Source organism: Schistocerca cancellata, chromosome 2 (assembly GCF_023864275.1).
Source record: "Schistocerca cancellata isolate TAMUIC-IGC-003103 chromosome 2, iqSchCanc2.1, whole genome shotgun sequence".
Classification (NCBI taxonomy): domain Eukaryota; kingdom Metazoa; phylum Arthropoda; class Insecta; order Orthoptera; family Acrididae; genus Schistocerca; species Schistocerca cancellata.
In genome coordinates this window covers 671368016-671386759 of record NC_064627.1, presented here as the reverse complement: position 1 = coordinate 671386759, position 18744 = coordinate 671368016, and the positions used below count along the sequence as shown (strand labels likewise).

At 42.4% G+C, this 18744-nt stretch overlaps 1 protein-coding gene across 1 annotated transcript in view; it reads right to left on the bottom strand.

Annotated features, from left to right (window-relative positions):
* The window catches only part of LOC126162389 (enoyl-CoA hydratase, mitochondrial-like), a 97059-nt gene that overhangs the window by 66309 nt on the left and 12006 nt on the right, over positions 1-18744 (bottom strand). The window contains exon 2 of the mRNA XM_049918867.1: positions 3297-3497. Coding sequence (XP_049774824.1) covers positions 3297-3497 — 201 coding nt within the window. The remainder of the gene's footprint in view (positions 1-3296; positions 3498-18744) is intronic.

The window sequence follows — 18744 nt, the reverse complement described above, 5'->3', positions numbered from 1 at the left end:
TAGAGGCTCAGCACAAACATTTCAGAAACATTTCTGGATGTTTGAGGAGTGCTGTGGTGAAGTGTCTTCAACACGTGGCAACACTGACATGAAATGATGTACAGAAGCCGTGGGGTTGGGTGGCCACCTCTCATTACAGATGTTGGACGTCATAGGCTGGGGAGACTGGTAAGACAGGACAGGCAGCGAACTGTGGTGGAACTAACATCACACTTTAATGCTGTGCAGAGTACAAGTGTGTCTGAACATACAATGCACTGACCACTCCTAATGATGTCACTCTGCAGCTGACAGCCTGTGCAAGTGGCAATGTTAACACCACAACATCAGGAACTATGACTGAAAAGGGCATGTGATCACCAGCACTGGATGTTGGTGCAGTGACAGAGTTTTGCATAATATGATGAATCCTGATACCTTCATCATCACTCAGAGACAAGCTGGCAGCAGCTCCATTACGCTCTCAGGAAAACTCATGTCGGCATCCATGGGTCCAGCAGAGATCAAGCAAGGCACCATGACAGCCAAGAAGTGTCATAATCTGGTTGCAGACCACATACATCCTTTCATGGCATTCTTCAACAAGATAATGTGCCATGTCACAAGTCCAGGAGTGTGATGGAGTCGTGTGAGGATTGATGTGCTGCCCCTCCCCCCCTCTCCCCTCCCCCCCAAAATCAAAAGATCTGAACCTTACTGAACACATCTGCAATGTGACTGAATGTTGTGTCATAGCTTATTGGCCCCCTCACCAGAATTTATCTGAATTAGGTGACTTGTGTTTGCAGATGTGGTGTCAACTCATTCCAGTGACCTACCAATGCTTCATTGCTTCCATGCCATTATGCACCACCATTACCTGTGCCAAAGGCGGACATACCAGCCATTAGGTAGGTGGTCATAATGTTTTCACTGATCAGTGTATATTCAGTGAAGTGCTCCAAAACAGACATTGTGCTTGACCAATGACTGATTACCTACCTTTACAAGAAATGCAATTGATTCCAGGTATACGAATCCTTAGATTATCATTCACATTGCCAAATGCCTTTTTTTCCCAATTGATTGGAATGTGGACTTGGTTCCATTCTTGGTGACAGCTCTACTGATTCTTGCAAATGCCATACCACCAAAAGCAGGAAAACCATATTCTTTTCTCTTTCTTTTTATGTATCACTGCCTCATAAAGGGAGAAAAAGGGGGTGGTGAGAGGGGAGGGTCAATGCATTCTTAATATCTTCATTACTGAAGTCATTTACGGTAAACATCTTTTACAGTGATAAGCTCAATGAATAGGTGCCATTGTTACACACAGTCCTTCCGCTGCATAGCAGAATTGCTTGTTCTGAGTACTGATGTCCTGAAATCTGAGAAACATGAAATTTAATCTAGAAGTTTTTGAACATGGATTTTGTCACATTCCTTCCAAATACTGGGAATCTTACAACATACAGACACAGTATCAAGTCTCAGTACATTGGTACAGTGCTCTGAATAATATGCAATATAAGATTTGGCAGGAAGACAAATCTGGACTATCTGGTATTAGTTTATGAGAAAAGCACATTCAGCTATGAAAAGATGTCAGCTATCTATTTCGTGTGTGATTCCTGACACACCACGACTGAGGAACCAATTGAAATACGTGTCGTCAAATCATATTAATCAGTATAAGAGATTTGGCCTCAGTGTAACTTGGCAGCCTGGCTGGAACCAATAAGACTAGAAGTCAGGAACAACGTGGGTCGGCAGTGGGTATGAGGAGCCATCCTCATAAACACAGAAGTAGTGAAGTCATATTCTTCCTCAAAATACCATGGACATCCTGCCAATAGATACTGTTAATAAACCAAGATCTTGTTGCAGCATCGAAAAATGTCCTATGAAATACCACATAGAAGACTTATTTTTGCACCTACAGCACGTATGTTAAACTAAATTTTAGTTTGTTTATTCCACAAAATTTCTATTAATCTTATTCTATTGTATCAAGTAAGACTAGATAAAAGAGAATGAGATCTAAAGTAAGGCAGTATACAGAATAGATAATACCCAAGAAAAATATGTATATCCCAACATTAACATGCTGAACAATTTGATTCTCATATGGGTTCAATTATATCTTCCAAAAGATACTGAGCACTTAGTCATCAATAATAAATAATTTTCTCAATTATATATGCATTGCATTAATGTTTCAGGGCAATGTCCTTCAAATGTTGAATTTTCATTAATTAAACACATTTTAGGAAGAAAGACTAACATGAGTAATAATTTCAGTTTAACTGCTGGAACTTCTCTCCAAAGTTACTAGAAAGGAATTGGGCTCAAGGAGAATATCTTGTATTTCACATTTTATTCTTAGAATGGAAAAAAAATCATTTTAATTATATGAACCCATATGCCTACTGCAAAAGGCCAATAAAAACTGTCATAATACAGTTTCAGGGCAGCTCATATACAACAGAAATACCACATATTATCCCTTTTTACCTATTGTTGTGGTGGACTATCATATTTTGGTTATAGCTATTTTTTCAGTAAAAGGTCTTCATTTATTAGAAGTGTAGCATGAAAATGATGGATTCTGTGAGGTTCAACATCTTGTGGCTCAGGTACCACACTCATTCAGAAGTTTTTATATAATATGATATAATAAACTTTGGCTATACTTTTTTTTTAATTCGTAACGGAATTTTGATCTTTGTGCAATTATTGGTTAGCAGTGGCTAAAACTGCATTTTTGATTGCAGCCAAAAGCAACAACCTGATGTCATTTAAAAACTTTTAATCCCTCAATTTCTCCTTGTCAACATTACAGTTTTTCTTTACATCTGAAATTCTATAAATGTATTACTATTTCCCCCCACCCCTCTTACCAGCAGGTGATGTGTGCACTGTGGACATGTGAGTCACGCTTGTACAACTTGTCTACAAGATGCCAAGAGCTCAGCAAGAATTAAAGTGTGTTTCAGTATAAACCCAAGATTCTGACAGAAGTCTTTCATGTCATGGAAAGCTACCTTCGTTTTTCTTCCAGATCTTATTGGCCATACTTCTATCTGTATAACACTGTGAAGTAAATGTAACTGAATAAGAGTAATCTCTCACATTGGGGTAGTACTTATTAAAACACTAGCTTAAATTGGAATAAGAAACTACCTGTGTTACTTTGTCATTCCTTACTGCTCTGTTATTAATATTAAAACTGAAACAAAACCACAATTCTTGTTACAAGGAATGTAAATGATGCAAAATTTCAACCACAATTGAGAAGGCCCATCCCACTGACTCACCTGCGGCAAATGCTTTTTCATTCCCTGTGATAATAATAGCTCCAATTTTATCATCTTTTTCAAATTTGTCAATGGCTGCATCCATTTCCAGTATTAAATCAGTACATAAGGCATTCAGGGCCTTTGGCCTGTTTAATTGGACCAGACCAACATTCTTCTTTTCACCTAAAGTGTTGATTAATATGTACTGGTATGATGTGTCTGAAACAAAAATCTGCATCACTAAGAACAGAAATACTCCTCATTTAATTTATTTGTATGTTGATATCATATAACAATTTCTTATCAAGAGGTTACTGAGGCTTAACAGCACAAAGTGACAGAATTAATAGTGACTTTGTGAACTGGTTGCACAAAAAGGATTCACACGTTAACGAAGTGCTTAGTACTGAATTACACACTGTAAAATTCTAGAGCTGAAGTATTATCTCAGCACAACAAGGGAAATATTGATGTTAAAAACAGAATTAGAACAAATTAAAACAATGCTAAAATGTGATCTTCCTAAGTGGAAGCATGACGTGGAAGAAAACGTTGGCAAATTGCACCATGAGTTGTAATCTGTGCACAATAATGCAAATGATAGCCCAGCAGCAGTGGCAACAAAAAATCCGCATATGTATTTACCGTCTCCATAGCCGGGTGTGTTGTACAGAGAAACACTGTATAACACTTATACGAATGAGGGGTATTCATCGTGTGATACGTGAGTGGCAAATGCTTTGATGAACATCTTCTTGCAAGCATCGTCAATTTCAGACGTACATCCCAGACAAGAAAAGGGGTCAACACCCTGTTGTTTTCATAAAGAGTTTCAGTGGGATACTGCCCAAATCCCGGACAGGCACCCAAAGAATACGATTTTTTGCCTCACATGTACAAGACGAAGGTTCCCTGCAGGCATCAGAAATTATAGAGAAATGTGGAACATGGTTCAAATGGCTCTGAGCACTATGCGACTTAACTTCTGAGGTCATCAGACGCCTAGAACTTAGAACTAATTAAACCTAACTAACCTAAGGACATCACACACAACCATGCGAGAGGCAGGATTCAAAACTGCGACCGTAGTGGTCATGCGGTAACAGACTGAAGCGCCTAAACCACACGGCCACACCGGCCAGCGAGAAATGTGAAACATTTGAACAATTCGACAGAGTGTTTTTATCAAAGTACTGGTCTCCAACCAGCAAGAGAGATTAAGAAAAGAAGTGTACTCACCTGAGATTTACAACAGTAAACAAGGTACTCTACGCAAGTACTTTGAGAAATATATTATAAGACAAGATACTGGCATGATCCCATATCAATAAAAGATATTAATCGAATTTTAAAGGCAAAATTACCTTTAAATTTAAGAGAAAAGTTATTGCATGCTCCGGAAAATGACATTGAGCAGTTGTTCTTGCCCGTTCTTGGCTCGACAGACTTGTCACATAAGAACACAAAGCAGTGGACTCAAGAAAACGGGCAGGCTAACAGACAATTCATACCACAATAACAGTGGTAACGGGAACCACAACTGAAGCCAAAACAGTAACGGTGTCAGTAATGGAAATGGAAATGCCCGAAATACACCCCAGCAAGGTTAAAGAAGTAACCATGCACAGGGAGGAATCAACCAGTTACCGGAATGACATCCACATGAACAATCAAGGTAACAACATAATGCCACAATCATGGCCAACAATGAACAAGCGGATTGGCAATCGAATACTGCACCAAAAAACAGTGGGCAAAAGCATTAGATACAGAATAACAACCCAAACTAAAGTAATCAAAATAACAGTAATAATACGGTGAACTGGCAGGCACTAAACCCACCTGTGAGGCTAATTAAAGAGATTGAAAGTATTCAACCTTCAAATAGCCTCCCAACAAACTGATTTCGATCACATCAAGTCCTCAAATAGTGGTCACGAATAGTGTAGGGGGCAATACGCTAAAACAAATCAATCTGATTCATTATAATAATGGGGTTGTTATACACAATGAATTGTTCTTTGAGGAAAATTTCTACAGAGAGGAAAAAAATAGTGTTACAGGCTGGATCTGAAGCTGAAGTATGTAAAGTACCTACAGCAGTAATAATCGACACCAGTACATCGGTGAATGTTATTTCTTATATTTTGTTTAAACAAATGTGTGAGAAGAGTACACCTTGCTTTACCAATCCAGAATTGTAGAATTATTGGTGTGATAGACACCAGGCTGAAGAATATAAGTTGGCAGACTCAGTTGGAAATATTAACAGAAAATGGAGCATTTAACTGTGCGTTCCTGGTGGTTGAGAATTTGTCAGGCAACTGTATTATTGGTTTAGGATTTCTGCAACAGAAGGGTGCAAAAATTGACTTCTCCGCAAGCAAATGCTTTGTTACAGTTGATGGAAAATATATAATTCTGGATTTGCTTAAAACAAAAGCTCTCCACGGCAAATTCTGCCAGCGAGTGAAATTCAAATTTGTAGGAATTGTAGCTCCACTGACAGGTGATAGTTCAATTGCTCTAGCTCATGTAACCAAGTGTCCTAATGTTGACAACAACAAACAAGATCTCAAAGCAATATTCCCATGCAAGATTTTAGAATCAGATTACTTAAGTGATCAGCAGAAAATGAGCTATGTAATCTCTTGTATAGATATCTACAAGTCTTTGCAGAAAAACCAGGTATAATAAAAGGATACGTATATCACATGCAAGTTAAGCCTCATGAAATGTGTTACTGTTGTGACTCACCGATCATTCAAAGTGCCGCCGCGCAATTACGCGCGTCCTCTACGTGCGGCGCTGTCTGCCAGCCATGCAGCAGCTGCGCCACCTAAGCGGCCAGCCGAGCAGCGGCCGCTAGAATGGGACTCAGTGCTCATTCGAATGCTAACGTGTACACATGTCTTACTTGTCAACTTACTCTGTGACTTACACTCCTGGAAATTGAAATAAGAACACCATGAATTCATTGTCCCAGGAAGGGGAAACTTTATTGACACATTCCTGGGGTCAGATACATCACATGATCACACTGACAGAACCACAGGCACATAGACACAGGCAACAGAGCATGCACAATGTCGGCACTAGTACAGTGTATATCCACCTTTCGCAGCAATGCAGGCTGCTATTCTCCCATGGAGACGATCGTAGAGATGCTGGATGTAGTCCTGTGGAACGGCTTGCCATGCCATTTCCACCTGGCGCCTCAGTTGGACCAACGTTCGTGCTGGACGTGCAGACCGCGTGAGACGACGCTTCATCCAGTCCCAAACATGCTCAATGGGGGACAGATCCGGAGATCTTGCTGGCCAGGGTAGTTGACTTACACCTTCTAGAGCACGTTTGGTGGCACGGGATACATGCGGACGTGCATTGTCCTGTTGGAACAGCAAGTTCCCTTGCCGGTCTAGGAATGGTAGAACGATGGGTTCGATGACGGTTTGGATGTACCGTGCACTATTCAGTGTCCCCTCGACGATCACCAGTGGTGTACGGCCAGTGTAGGAGATCGCTCCCCACACCATGATGCCAGGTGTTGGCCCTGTGTGCCTCGGTCGTATGCAGTCCTGATTGTGGCGCTCACCTGCACGGCGCCAAACACGCATACGACCATCATTGGCACCAAGGCAGAAGCGACTCTCATCGCTGAAGACGACACGTCTCCATTCGTCCCTCCATTCACGCCTGTCGCGACACCACTGGAGGCGGGCTGCACGATGTTGGGGCGTGAGCGGAAGACGGCCTAACGGTGTGCGGGACCGTAGCCCAGCTTCATGGAGATGGTTGCGAATGGTCCTCGCCGATACCCCAGGAGCAACAGTGTCCCTAATTTGCTGGGAAGTGGCGATGCGGTCCCCTACGGCACTGCATAGGATCCTACGGTCTTGGCGTGCATCCGTGCATCGCTGCGGTCCGGTCCCAGGTCGACGAGTACGTGCACCTTCCGCCGACCACTGGCGACAACATCGATGTACTGTGGAGACCTCACGCCCCACGTATTGAGCAATTCGGCGGTACGTCCACCCGGCCTCCCGCATGCCCACTATACGCCCTCGCTCAAAGTCCGTCAACTGCACATACGGTTCACGTCCACGCTGTCGCGGCATGCTACCAGTGTTAAAGACTGCGATGGAGCTCCGTTGCTACCAGTGTTAAAGACTGCGATGGAGCTCCGTATGCCACGGCAAACTGGCTGACACTGACGGCGGCGGTGCACAAATGCTGCGCAGCTAGCGCCATTCGACGGCCAACACCGCGGTTCCTGGTGTGTCCGCTGTGCCGTGCGTGTGATCATTGCTTGTACAGCCCTCTCGCAGTGTCCAGAGCAAGTATGGTGGGTCTGACACACCGGTGTCAATGTGTTCTTTTTTCCATTTCCAGGAGTGTATATTTGTTGTTGTGTCGTTCCGAAATATATGTGTTAAACTTGAAGTTCTAACAATTGGTGACGAGGATGGGATTTTTCCTTTTCACCGTTGACTCACAGGGTTCCATGGCTACTGTCGAGCAACTATTGCAAGATCTCCTTGAACAGCAAACGCTTCTAACAGCGGCGATTCGCGATTTCGTCGCGGCGTCAAATGCGGGGCATTTCTCGTCGTTGGCTATACCTCCTTTTCCTCCATACGATGAGACGGCAGAAGACTGGTCTGATTATGAAAAACGTCTTCGACATCACTTCTTGGCATTTCATGTCACAGACAAACAACCATGTAAGTCTCTATTCCTTTCCTGGATTTCACCTCAAATGTATCGGTTGTTGTCGCAATTGGCTCCTTTGAAGGATCCTGCGTCTTTGTCCTTTGCTGAAATGTGCTCACTTCTGTCTGTCTATTTTCAAAAGCAAACGCATGTGGTAGCCTCTCGTGTTGCTTTTTATCGTTGTCAAAAACAGCCACATCAATCCTATCGCGCTTGGGCTGCTGAACTTCACGGCCTCAGTCGAAAGTGTCAATTTGTTACTGACGTTCAGAAAGAATCCTATGCCGATTCCATGGTACGGGATGCTATTATCCGGTCGGCGCCCGACAAAGAAGTTCGGCAACGTGCCCTTCAGTTGCCGAATCCGACTCTAGATGGAGTTCTCTCCATTGTGCAGTCTTTTGAAATTTCTCGCGCCGCTGGGGCACAAGCAGAGGCGTGGGGTGATGTCGGGGAAATACAACCTCTGTGCACTGTTGACGACGCGTGCGGCACGTCCCCGCCAGCCGACGTGGCCGCAGTGCGCTCCCATGCACAGCCTCGGCCTAGCCGTAAACAACCCGCTAAGAAACTGCAGCAAAACCCCCGGCAACTTCCTTCATGTCCGCGGTGTTTTACGAAACATTCACGCGAGGATTGTCCCCAACGTTGGGCTGTGTGTCACAATTGCAAAAAGAAAGGTCATGTGTCTTCCATTTGCAAACCCGACCGCATACATGATGTTCATGAACATGATGCTGATTCTGATTCTGTGTTGTCTGTCAATTGCACTTCTTCCCTTTCAGGGAAGTTATTCCTCACTCTCCAAATCCTTGGTCGAGATGTTCGCATGCAAGTGGATACCGGTTCTGCTGCCACTATAATTAATTCTCAGACGTATCGTCAGTTGGGTTCTCCACTCCTGTCACCTGTCACTCGGCAAATACGGACGTACAATAAACAGAAGATTTCTCTCTTGGGACAGTTTAATGCTGAGGTATCTTACAAATCCATCGTTTGCACTGTTCCCATATTTGTGGTCGACCAGAGCAACGCAGAAAATCTTTTTGGTTTCAATGCCTTTCACGTTTTTGGGTTCTCTATAGATGACTCTGTCAATATTGTCTCTGATGCTATTCCTTATGCTCAACTGGATTCCTTGTCGACGACATTTTCGTGACTTTTTTCTCCTGGGTTAGGCCGTGCAAACGACTTTGTAGCTCATATCACGCTCAAACCCACTGCTCGGCCTAAGTTTTTTCGGGCTCGGCCCCTTCCTGTGGCCCTTCGTAATTGGGTAAAACGGGAGTTGGATCGTCTCACTACTTCAAGGGTCTTGCTTCCTGTCACTTCCAGTGAGTGGTCCTCTCCTGTCGTTGTCGTTGCTAAGCCAAATGGTGATATTCGTCTCTGTGGCGATTTCAAAGCCACTGTAAATGCTCAATGCCTCATCGACACTTACCCTATGCCCCGTCCTGAAGAACTGTTCACTAAGCTTGCTGAAGGCCAGTATTTTTCTAAAATTGACCTGTCAGAAGCTTATCATCAACTTCCTCTCGACGCTGCTTCCCAGCAGTTTCTGGTCCTTAACACGCCTTTCGGCCTCTATCAATACCAACGCTTGCCATTCGGGGTTGCTAGCGCCCCTGCTCTCTTTCAACGATTCTTGGAACAATTATTTCTCCCTGTCCCTGGGTGTATCAATTACATGGACGACATTGTTGTCACTGGCTCCACCACTGAAGAACATCTTCAAAATCTCTGCACACTTTTTCATGTCTTACAGACTGTCGGTCTTAAGTGTAATCTTCAGAAATCACAATTTTTTCAGGCATCTATCACGTACTTGGGTTTCAACTCTCTCGGGATGGTATTCGTCCGCTTCAACAAACTGTCGCTGCGATCAATGCCCTTCCTCGCCCTACATCTGTTAAGGAACTGCAGGCCTTCTTGGGGAAAATAGCATACTACCACAAGTTTTTACTGTCTGCGGCTTCGGTGGCTCAGCCGTTGCATAAAAATGTGCCTTTTCACTGGTCCGCATCATGTGAAGCGGCTTTCCAGAAATTGAAGACTATGCTGAAACAGGCCCCATGCCTGGCTACTTATCGACCTGGCCAACATCTTGTTCTTGCCACAGACGCCTCTCAATATGGGGTCGGTGCAGTCCTTGCGCACCGTTTTTCTGACAGTTCGGAACAACCCATTGCTTATGCCTCCAAAACGCTCATGGATGTCCAACAAAAGTATTCTCAAATTGAGAAAGAAGCTTTGGCCATCATTTATGCTCTTCATAAGTTTGGTGTTTTTCTCTATGGCTCAAAATTTCATCTTGTTATGGATCACAAACCACTTGTTTCCTTGTTTCATCCATCACCGTCACTTCCCGACAAGGCTGCACACCGCCTCCAGCATTGGGCTCTTTACTTGTCTCATTTCAATTATGAGATTCATTTCCGGCCAACGGCTCAACATGCAAATGCTGACGCTCTGTCTCGCCTTCCCATGGGTCCTGATCAGGCATTCGATAGGGACAAACTTCTGTGTTTCCACCTGGATGTTACCGAGCAGCGGGTTGTTGACGGGTTCCCCATCACTGGGGACAGGCTGGCAGGTGCTATGGGTTCTGACCCCACCCTCTCCCGGGTTTTACGCTGTATTCAGAAGGGTTGGCCAGATCGCCCGTCCGCTAAGACTTCTGATCCATTGTGGAACTACTACACTTTGCGCTACCGCTTCACGGCTAGGGATGGTGTTATCCTCCTCTCCACTGACAATGCTTCGCCGCGTGTTGTGGTACCTGCGTCTTTGCGTGCTTCGGTCTCGTGCCTCCTTCACCAAGAGCACAGGGGTGTGTCTCGCACAAAATCTCTGGTGCGCCGTCGTGTGTACTGGCCTGGCATCGACTCTGAAATAGCACACATGGTCACTGCCTGCGGCCCTTGTGAGTCACAGGCCGCTGCCCCGAAGTCATCTTTGTCACCGTGGCCTACGCCTGAGAAGCCCTGGGAGCGCAGTCATGCTGACTTTGTGGGACCCTTTTTAGGTACTTATTGGCTCCTCGTAATTGACGCCTACTCTAACTTTCCTTTCATTGTCCGTTGCACATCGCCTACCACCGCGGCAACCACCAGTGCTCTCACTCACATTTTTTCTTTGGAAGGCCTCCCCTCTACTCTTGTTACTGATAATGGTCCGCAATTTGCCTCTTCCGAATTTGCGGATTTTTGTGCTCGTCACGGCGTTATGCATGTCACGGCCCCACTGTTCCATCCACAATCCAACAGTGAGGCTGAACGACTGGTCTGCACATTTAAGGCTCAGATGCAGAAACTTCTGACTTCTTCTGCTGCTGATGATGCGCTTCTCCAGTTTCTGGCGTCTTACCGTTTCACCCCCATGGGCGACCACAGCCTGGCTGAGCTCTTACATCGCTGACAGCCCCGCACGCTACTTCATCTTCTGCGGCCTTCCACCTCATAGCCGCGGGTGCCTTCACTTGGCCGGTTCACCGACGACGACCTCGTCTGGGTACGGGGATATGGCAGGCGGTCAAAATGGAGCCCGGGCCGCATCTTAAGACACCGTGGCAGACGCCTGTATGAAATCCAGATGGACACAGGTGTTGCAGTGCGTCATTCGGACCAGCTTCAGCCTTGGGTGCCAGCAACGCCTGTTCCGAATGCCGCCACACCACCTTTGGCTCTACCTGACGCTCGGGATCTTGGCATCTCTCAATACTCACAATGCAGCCCTCTCACCATCATCGCGATGCCAGCACCAGAATGGATGCCACCAGGAGACGTGCCCATGCAGGAACCGGAGGACCATCCTCTGTCAGAGTAAATCTACTCGCCTCCTCCTCCTCCAACGGACACCGACACATCGCCCATGTCTCCTGTCATATCAACTGGACTTGCTGCAATGGGCAGATTGGTGCATGGTGCCCCAGCCGATTCGACCCCTAAGTCTCCTGTCATCTCGACCCGTTATCATCGGGGACACTTCCGTCCGTACGGGAAGCCTCCTCCTCGAGACTTTACGGCGAGTCAAACAACGCCTATGGACGTTAGCCATCTCCAGGACACCTCCATCAAGACCAGTGCAACAATTTCAAAGGGGGGAAAAGTGTTGTGACTCGCCGATCATTCAAAGAGCCGCCGCGCAATTACGCGCGTCCTCTACGTACGGCGCTGTCTGCCAGCCATGCAGCAGCTGCGCCACCTAAGCGGCCAGCCGAGCAGCAGCCACTAGACTGGGACTCAGTGCTCATTCGAATGCTAACGTGTACACATGTCTTACTTGTTAACTTACTCTGTGACTTATATTTGTTGTTGTGTCGTTCCGAAATATATGTGTTAAACTTGAAGTTCTAACAGTTACCACACAACCTATTCAATTCCATTGACCAAGAGGGAGGCCTTAAACAAAGAAATCAAGAAAATGTTAGAATAGAGAATAGTAGAAACATCCTTATCTCCATACAGTAGTCCTCTATTACCTGTAACCAAACCAGGAGGTAGTTTATGCTTAGTGCTGGATGCACAAGTGATCAAAAAGATTATAGTACCTATCAGAACAAGTCTATAAAACCTAGAACAACAAATATGGAAATTTTATGGTGTGCAATATCTATCTTTGATAGATTTACAAAATTCCTACTGGCAGATATTGCTGTCTGAGGAATGTAAAAAATATATCGCATTCATTTTCAACAGCAGAAGTTGTCAGTTTTGTGTACTACCATTTGGGTTAAATGTGAGTGCTGGCATGTTTATCACCGATCTAGACATGGCATAGGTCCCGAGTTACTAAATAAAGTAACAGTATATGTAGATGAGCTGCTGATAACCACTGCAGTGTGGAGCAAGCATATTGAGTTACTTCCCAAGTTCCAGAACGTGGGTGTCACTGTGCAGATTTGCAGAAATCCAAGTTTGGAATGGACAAAATAAAATTCTTATCTCATATCATAACACCTAAAGGTGTTAGACCAGACCCGAGTAAGATTGAGAAACTGAAGAACATGCCACCTCCTTGTAATAATAATAATAATAATAATAATAATAATAATACAAATCTCTTTTGAAAAAACGCAAGTCCTAACAAGAGAAGGCGACGACATCACAACCAAATACGGCAAAATTAAAGGGGTTACACACTTCAGATACCTAGGCGAAATCATCGAACCGACCGGAACAGAGAAACTGGCTTACGAAGACAGACAACAGAAGACACGGAAATCACTAGGCATGGTACGAAACATCTACAACAAACAATGCATTTCCAGAAACACCAAGATCAGACACTATAACACAGTGATCAAACCCGCCGAACTGTATGCCAGCGAAACACTAGCACTCAACAGGAAAATCAAAATTGAAGAAACCAAAAAAGAAGAACGCAAAATCATGAGGAAAATTTTAGGAGGAAGACCCACACCAGATGGCTACAGACTACAGAAGAACTCAACAGTAGAAGCATATTCGAACATCGAGAACGATATGAGAAAAAGGCGCCTTAAATTCTACGGACATTTAGATAGACTCCCTGAAACAAGACTCACCAAGAAAATTCTAGAGCACATCAAGACACTTAAAGTCTCGACACCCTGGATGGAAGGAGTCCGAAAAGACCTACAAGCAATTGGCACCACAAACACCACAGACAGAAGCACCTTCCGAAAACACATAGACAATTGGGAAGTAAAGTCAGAAGCGCTAAAACAGCGGACCAAACAAGAATGGTCTGAGGAGAGAAAAGAGGCCCTCTCCAAGAGAATGAAGGAGTACTGGAAGGACAAGAAGCACAAGCCTTCAAAGTCATAAGCTTAACGATTTCCTTTTAGGGAAAATCCGCTAATAATAATAATAATAATAATAATAATAATATAAAAAACCAGCTAAGGCTTACTTAGAATTAGCTTCTTTCTTTAGTTATTTTTTCCTGAGTCAGTTGCTTAGTAGTGTAGCACTATTAAGCTTACTTGGCAAAAACACACCTTGTTGTTGGACATGAGAGTGCCAGATTGCATTTGATAAAATCAAACATACTCTAGTACATGCACAAATTCTGCTTCATCCGGATATGTGCAAAGATTTCTGTCTGACGAGAGATGCATCATTCTCCAGAATAGGTGCTTGCCCATCCTAGATGGATACTAATGGCAATGCTGACATTAGAGTCATAGGATTTGCGAGTAGGACACCATCGGAATGTGAGAGATCTTACTCTAGATTAGATTAGATTAGATTAATACTAGTTTCATGGATCATGAATACAATATTTCGTAATGTGTGGAACGAGTCAAATTTTCCAATACATGACATAATTAATTTAATTTAACAACATACTTAAGTTAATATAACAACTTTTTCGTTTTTGGTGTTTTTTATTTTTTCTATTTTTATTTATTTTTTATTTTTTATTTATATCTAAAAATTCCTCTATGGAGTAGAAGGAGTTGTCATTCAGAAATTCTTTTAATTTCTTCTTAAATACTTGTTGGTTATCTGTCAGACTTTTGATACTATTTGGTAAGTGACCAAAGACTTTAGTGCCAGTATAATTCACCCCTTTCTGTGCCAAAGTTAGATTTAATCTTGAATAGTGAAGATCATCCTTTCTCCTAGTATTGTAGTTATGCACACTGCTATTACTTTTGAATTGGGTTTGGTTGTTAATAACAAATTTCATAAGAGAGTATATATACTGAGAAGCTACTGTGAATATCCCTAGATCCTTAAATAAATGTCTGCAGGATGATCTTGGGTGGACTCCAGCTATTATTCTGATTACACGCTTTTGTGCAATAAATACTTTATTCCTCAGTGATGAATTACCCCAAAATATGATGCCGTATGAAAGCAACGAGTGAAAATAGGCGTAGTAAGCTAATTTACTAAGATGTTTATCACCAAAATTTGCAATGACCCTTATTGCATAAGTAGCTGAACTCAAACGTTTCAACAGATCATCAATGTGTTTCTTCCAATTTAATCTCTCATCAATGGACACACCTAAAAATTTGGAATATTCTACCTTAGCTATATGCTTCGGATTAAGGTCAATATTTATTAATGGTGTCATACCATTCACTGAACGGAACTGTATGTACTGTGTCTTATCAAAATTCAGTGAGAGTCCATTTACAAGGAACCACTTAGTAATTTTCTGAAAGACAGTATTGACAATTTCATCAGTTAATTCTTGTTTGTCAGGTGTGATTACTATACTTGTATCATCAGCAAAGAGAACTAACTTTGCCGCTTCATGAATATAGAATGGCAAGTCATTAATATATATTAAGAACAACAAAGGACCCAAGACTGACCCTTGTGGAACCTCATTCTTGATAGTTCCCAGTTTGAGGAATGTGCTGATCTTTGCATATTATGAGAACAACTTATTTAAACTTTCTGCACTCTTCCAGTTAGGTACGAATTAAACCATTTGTGCACTGTCCCACTCGTACCACAATACTTGAGCTTGTCTAGCAGAATTTCATGATTTACACAATCAAAAGCCTTTGAGAGATCACAAAAAATCCCAATGGGTGGTGTTCGGTTATTCAGATCATTCAAAATTTGATTGGTGAAAGCATATATGGCATTTTCTGTTGAAAAACCTTTCTGGAAACCAAACTGACATTTTGTTAGTACTTCATTGTTACAGATTTGTGAAGCTACTCTTGAATACATTACTTTCTCAAAAACTTTGGATAAAGCTGTTAGAAGGGAGATTGGACGGTAATTGTTAACATCAGATCTATCCCCCTTTTTATGCAAAGGTATAACAATAGCATATTTCAGTCTATCAGGGAAAATGCCCTGTTCCAGAGAGCTATTACACAGGTGGCTGAGAATCTTACTTATCTGTTAAGAACAAGCTTTTAGTATTTTGCTGGAAATGCCATCAATTCCATGTGAGTTTTTGCTTTTAAGCAAGTTTATTATTTTCCTAATTTCAGAGGGAGAAGTGGGTGAGATTTCAATTGTATTAAATTGCATAGGTATGGCCTCTTCCATTAACAGCCTAGCATCTTCTAATGAACACCTGGATCCTACTATATCCACAACATTTAGAAAATGATTATTAAAAATATTTTCAACTTCTGACTTTTTGTCTGTAAAGTTTTCATTCAATTTGATGGTAATACTGTCTTCCTGTGCTCTTGGTTGACCTGTTTCTCTTTTAATAATATTCCAAATTGTTTTAATTTTATTATCAGAGTTGCTGATTTCAGACATGATACACATACTTCTGGATTTTTTAATAACTTTTCTTAATATAGCACAGTAGTTTTTATAATGTTTGATAGTTTCTGGGTCACTACGCTTTCTTGCTGTCAGATACATTTCCCTTTTCCGGTTACAAGATATTTTTATACCCTTAGTAAGCCATGGTTTGTTACAAGGTTTCTTACGAGTATATTTAACTATTTTCTTGGGGAAGCAGTTTTCAAATGCATTTACAAAAATGCCATGAAATAAATTATATTTTAAATTGGCTACAGGTTCACGGTACACCTCATCCCAGTCTAACTGCTGTAGGCTTTCCCTGAAATTTGCAATTGTTAAATCGTTGACTGAACGTACTTTGGAGGACTGTTTAGTATTGCTGAATGGAGCTATGTCATATATTGTAACTAGCTGTGCACCATGATCAGAAAGACCATTCTCAACAGGCTGAGCATTTATCTGGTTAAACTTATCTTGGTCTATAAAGAAGTTATCTATCAGTGAGCTGCTATCCTTTACCACCCGAGTAGGAAAATCAATAACGGGTGTCAAATTGAAAGAACCGAGTAATACTTCAAGGTCATTTTTCCTATTACCCTCTTTCAGAGAATCTACATTGAAGTCCCCACAAATAATAATTTGCTTCCCCCTGTCTGACAGATAGCACAACAAGGAGTCCAAATTTTTCAGAAATAGATGAAAATTTCCTAATGGGGACCTATATACAGTTACAATTATAAATGTGCCTTTATTTAATTTAAGCTCACAGGCACATGCTTCTATATGTTTCTCTACACAAAACTTTTTTATTTCTATACTTTTTGCACAATGATAACTTTTGGCATATATGGCAACTCCTCTTTTCTCCATATTTTCTCTCATTACATGTGCAGAGAGCTTATATCCACTTACATTTACCTTATCTATATCAGTAACAATGTGATGCTCAGACAGGCGCAGTATATCTATTTCATACTCAGCTTCTAAATCTTCTAAACAAACTAGAAGCTCATCTATTTTATTCTTTAAACTCCCAATATTTTGATGAAATATACTTACATTATTTTTAATTATACTTTTATGAGAACCTTTCCTTATTCTAACATTTGCAGTACTCTCCTGTCTGAGTTTCTCATTGTGCTTAGGCCTAGTTGCTATACCAGTGGTCACATGGTGTTCAGAGAGGCAGATTATGTCAACTGGGTTGGGTGACTTTAATTCATCAATGCAATTACCTAGGACTGAGATACAACTTGGTGGAGATAAAATTTCTGGTGATTGGTGAAAATTTGTAATTGACAGCTGTGATTGGTGATCCAATGCGCTAGAATTGTGCTGTTTAATTTCTTTCCTAAACTGAAGATTTGTTTCAATCCTGACCTCTCATAGAACTTGACATCTTTCTGTCTTACCTATCCTAAAAAAGGTGCTGCTCCAACACCTGTAACCACTGGTATTTTACCATTCATGGCAGTGCCTCCCCCCCTTAAATTTCCTGCTATTACCCCAGCCAGTTTCCCCTTCCCTTTCCTGTTGAGATGTAGGCCGTGCCTGGTATAGTCCCACCTACTGAGAGAATCAACAGGAACCACACCAATATGAGCCCCCGCACCCGACGCAAACAGCCGTTCCAAATCCAAATTAACTCTCCCAACAGAAGAGTTCAAATGAGGCCGGTCATGGCGTCTCAGGACAGATACAAATTCAACATTGGTGTGTCACGATGCCGACTCTGTCACCAAAATCGAGGCATTGGCTGTAATATGGTCATAAAGAAATTTAATTCTATACATATGGTAAACATGTCAAGGTGTTTTGTGATCACCAAGCCTTGAGTTGCCTCATGAGCTGTAAGTTGTTGCATCAGCATTTGGCGCTCTGGTCATTGCCATTCCAAGAATACGACATAGAGAGTATTCATATTAGCGGAAAGGAAAACTTGGTAGCAAACACACTATCTCGCCTATCGCAAGGACTGCACCAGTATTCAGAACTTGTTGAACAAACTACTGAATTTAAAGTACTGTTTGTCAAAGAACCTACATACAGGGCTTACAGAAGAATGACGCAAGATGAAACACAGTTATTGAAGCACTAGCTCAGGGACCAGTAAATCCTCATTTTACTTTACACAATGGCATTCTATTCCATCGTCACGATACAGAAAAAGATGAATGGTGTGTATGTGTTCCATTGGAATACCAAGAGCCTTTGGTATGGTATACACACCATTCCTGGGGCCACTGTGGCTTAAACAAACGTAATCAGAAACTCGGGCATTATCGTTATTTTCCAACACGAAACGGTACATATTGAGAAAGTGCATAACTTATCAGAAAGCCAAACACACGAATGTACAATCTCGGATACAATTACAAGCGTTATTACCAGTTAAGCCACGCGGGACCATGGCTGGTTCAAATGGCTCTGAGCACTATGGGACTCAACTGCTGTGGACATCATTCCCCTAGAACTTGGAACTACTTAAACCTAACCAACCTAAGGACATCACACACACCCATGCCCGAGGCAGG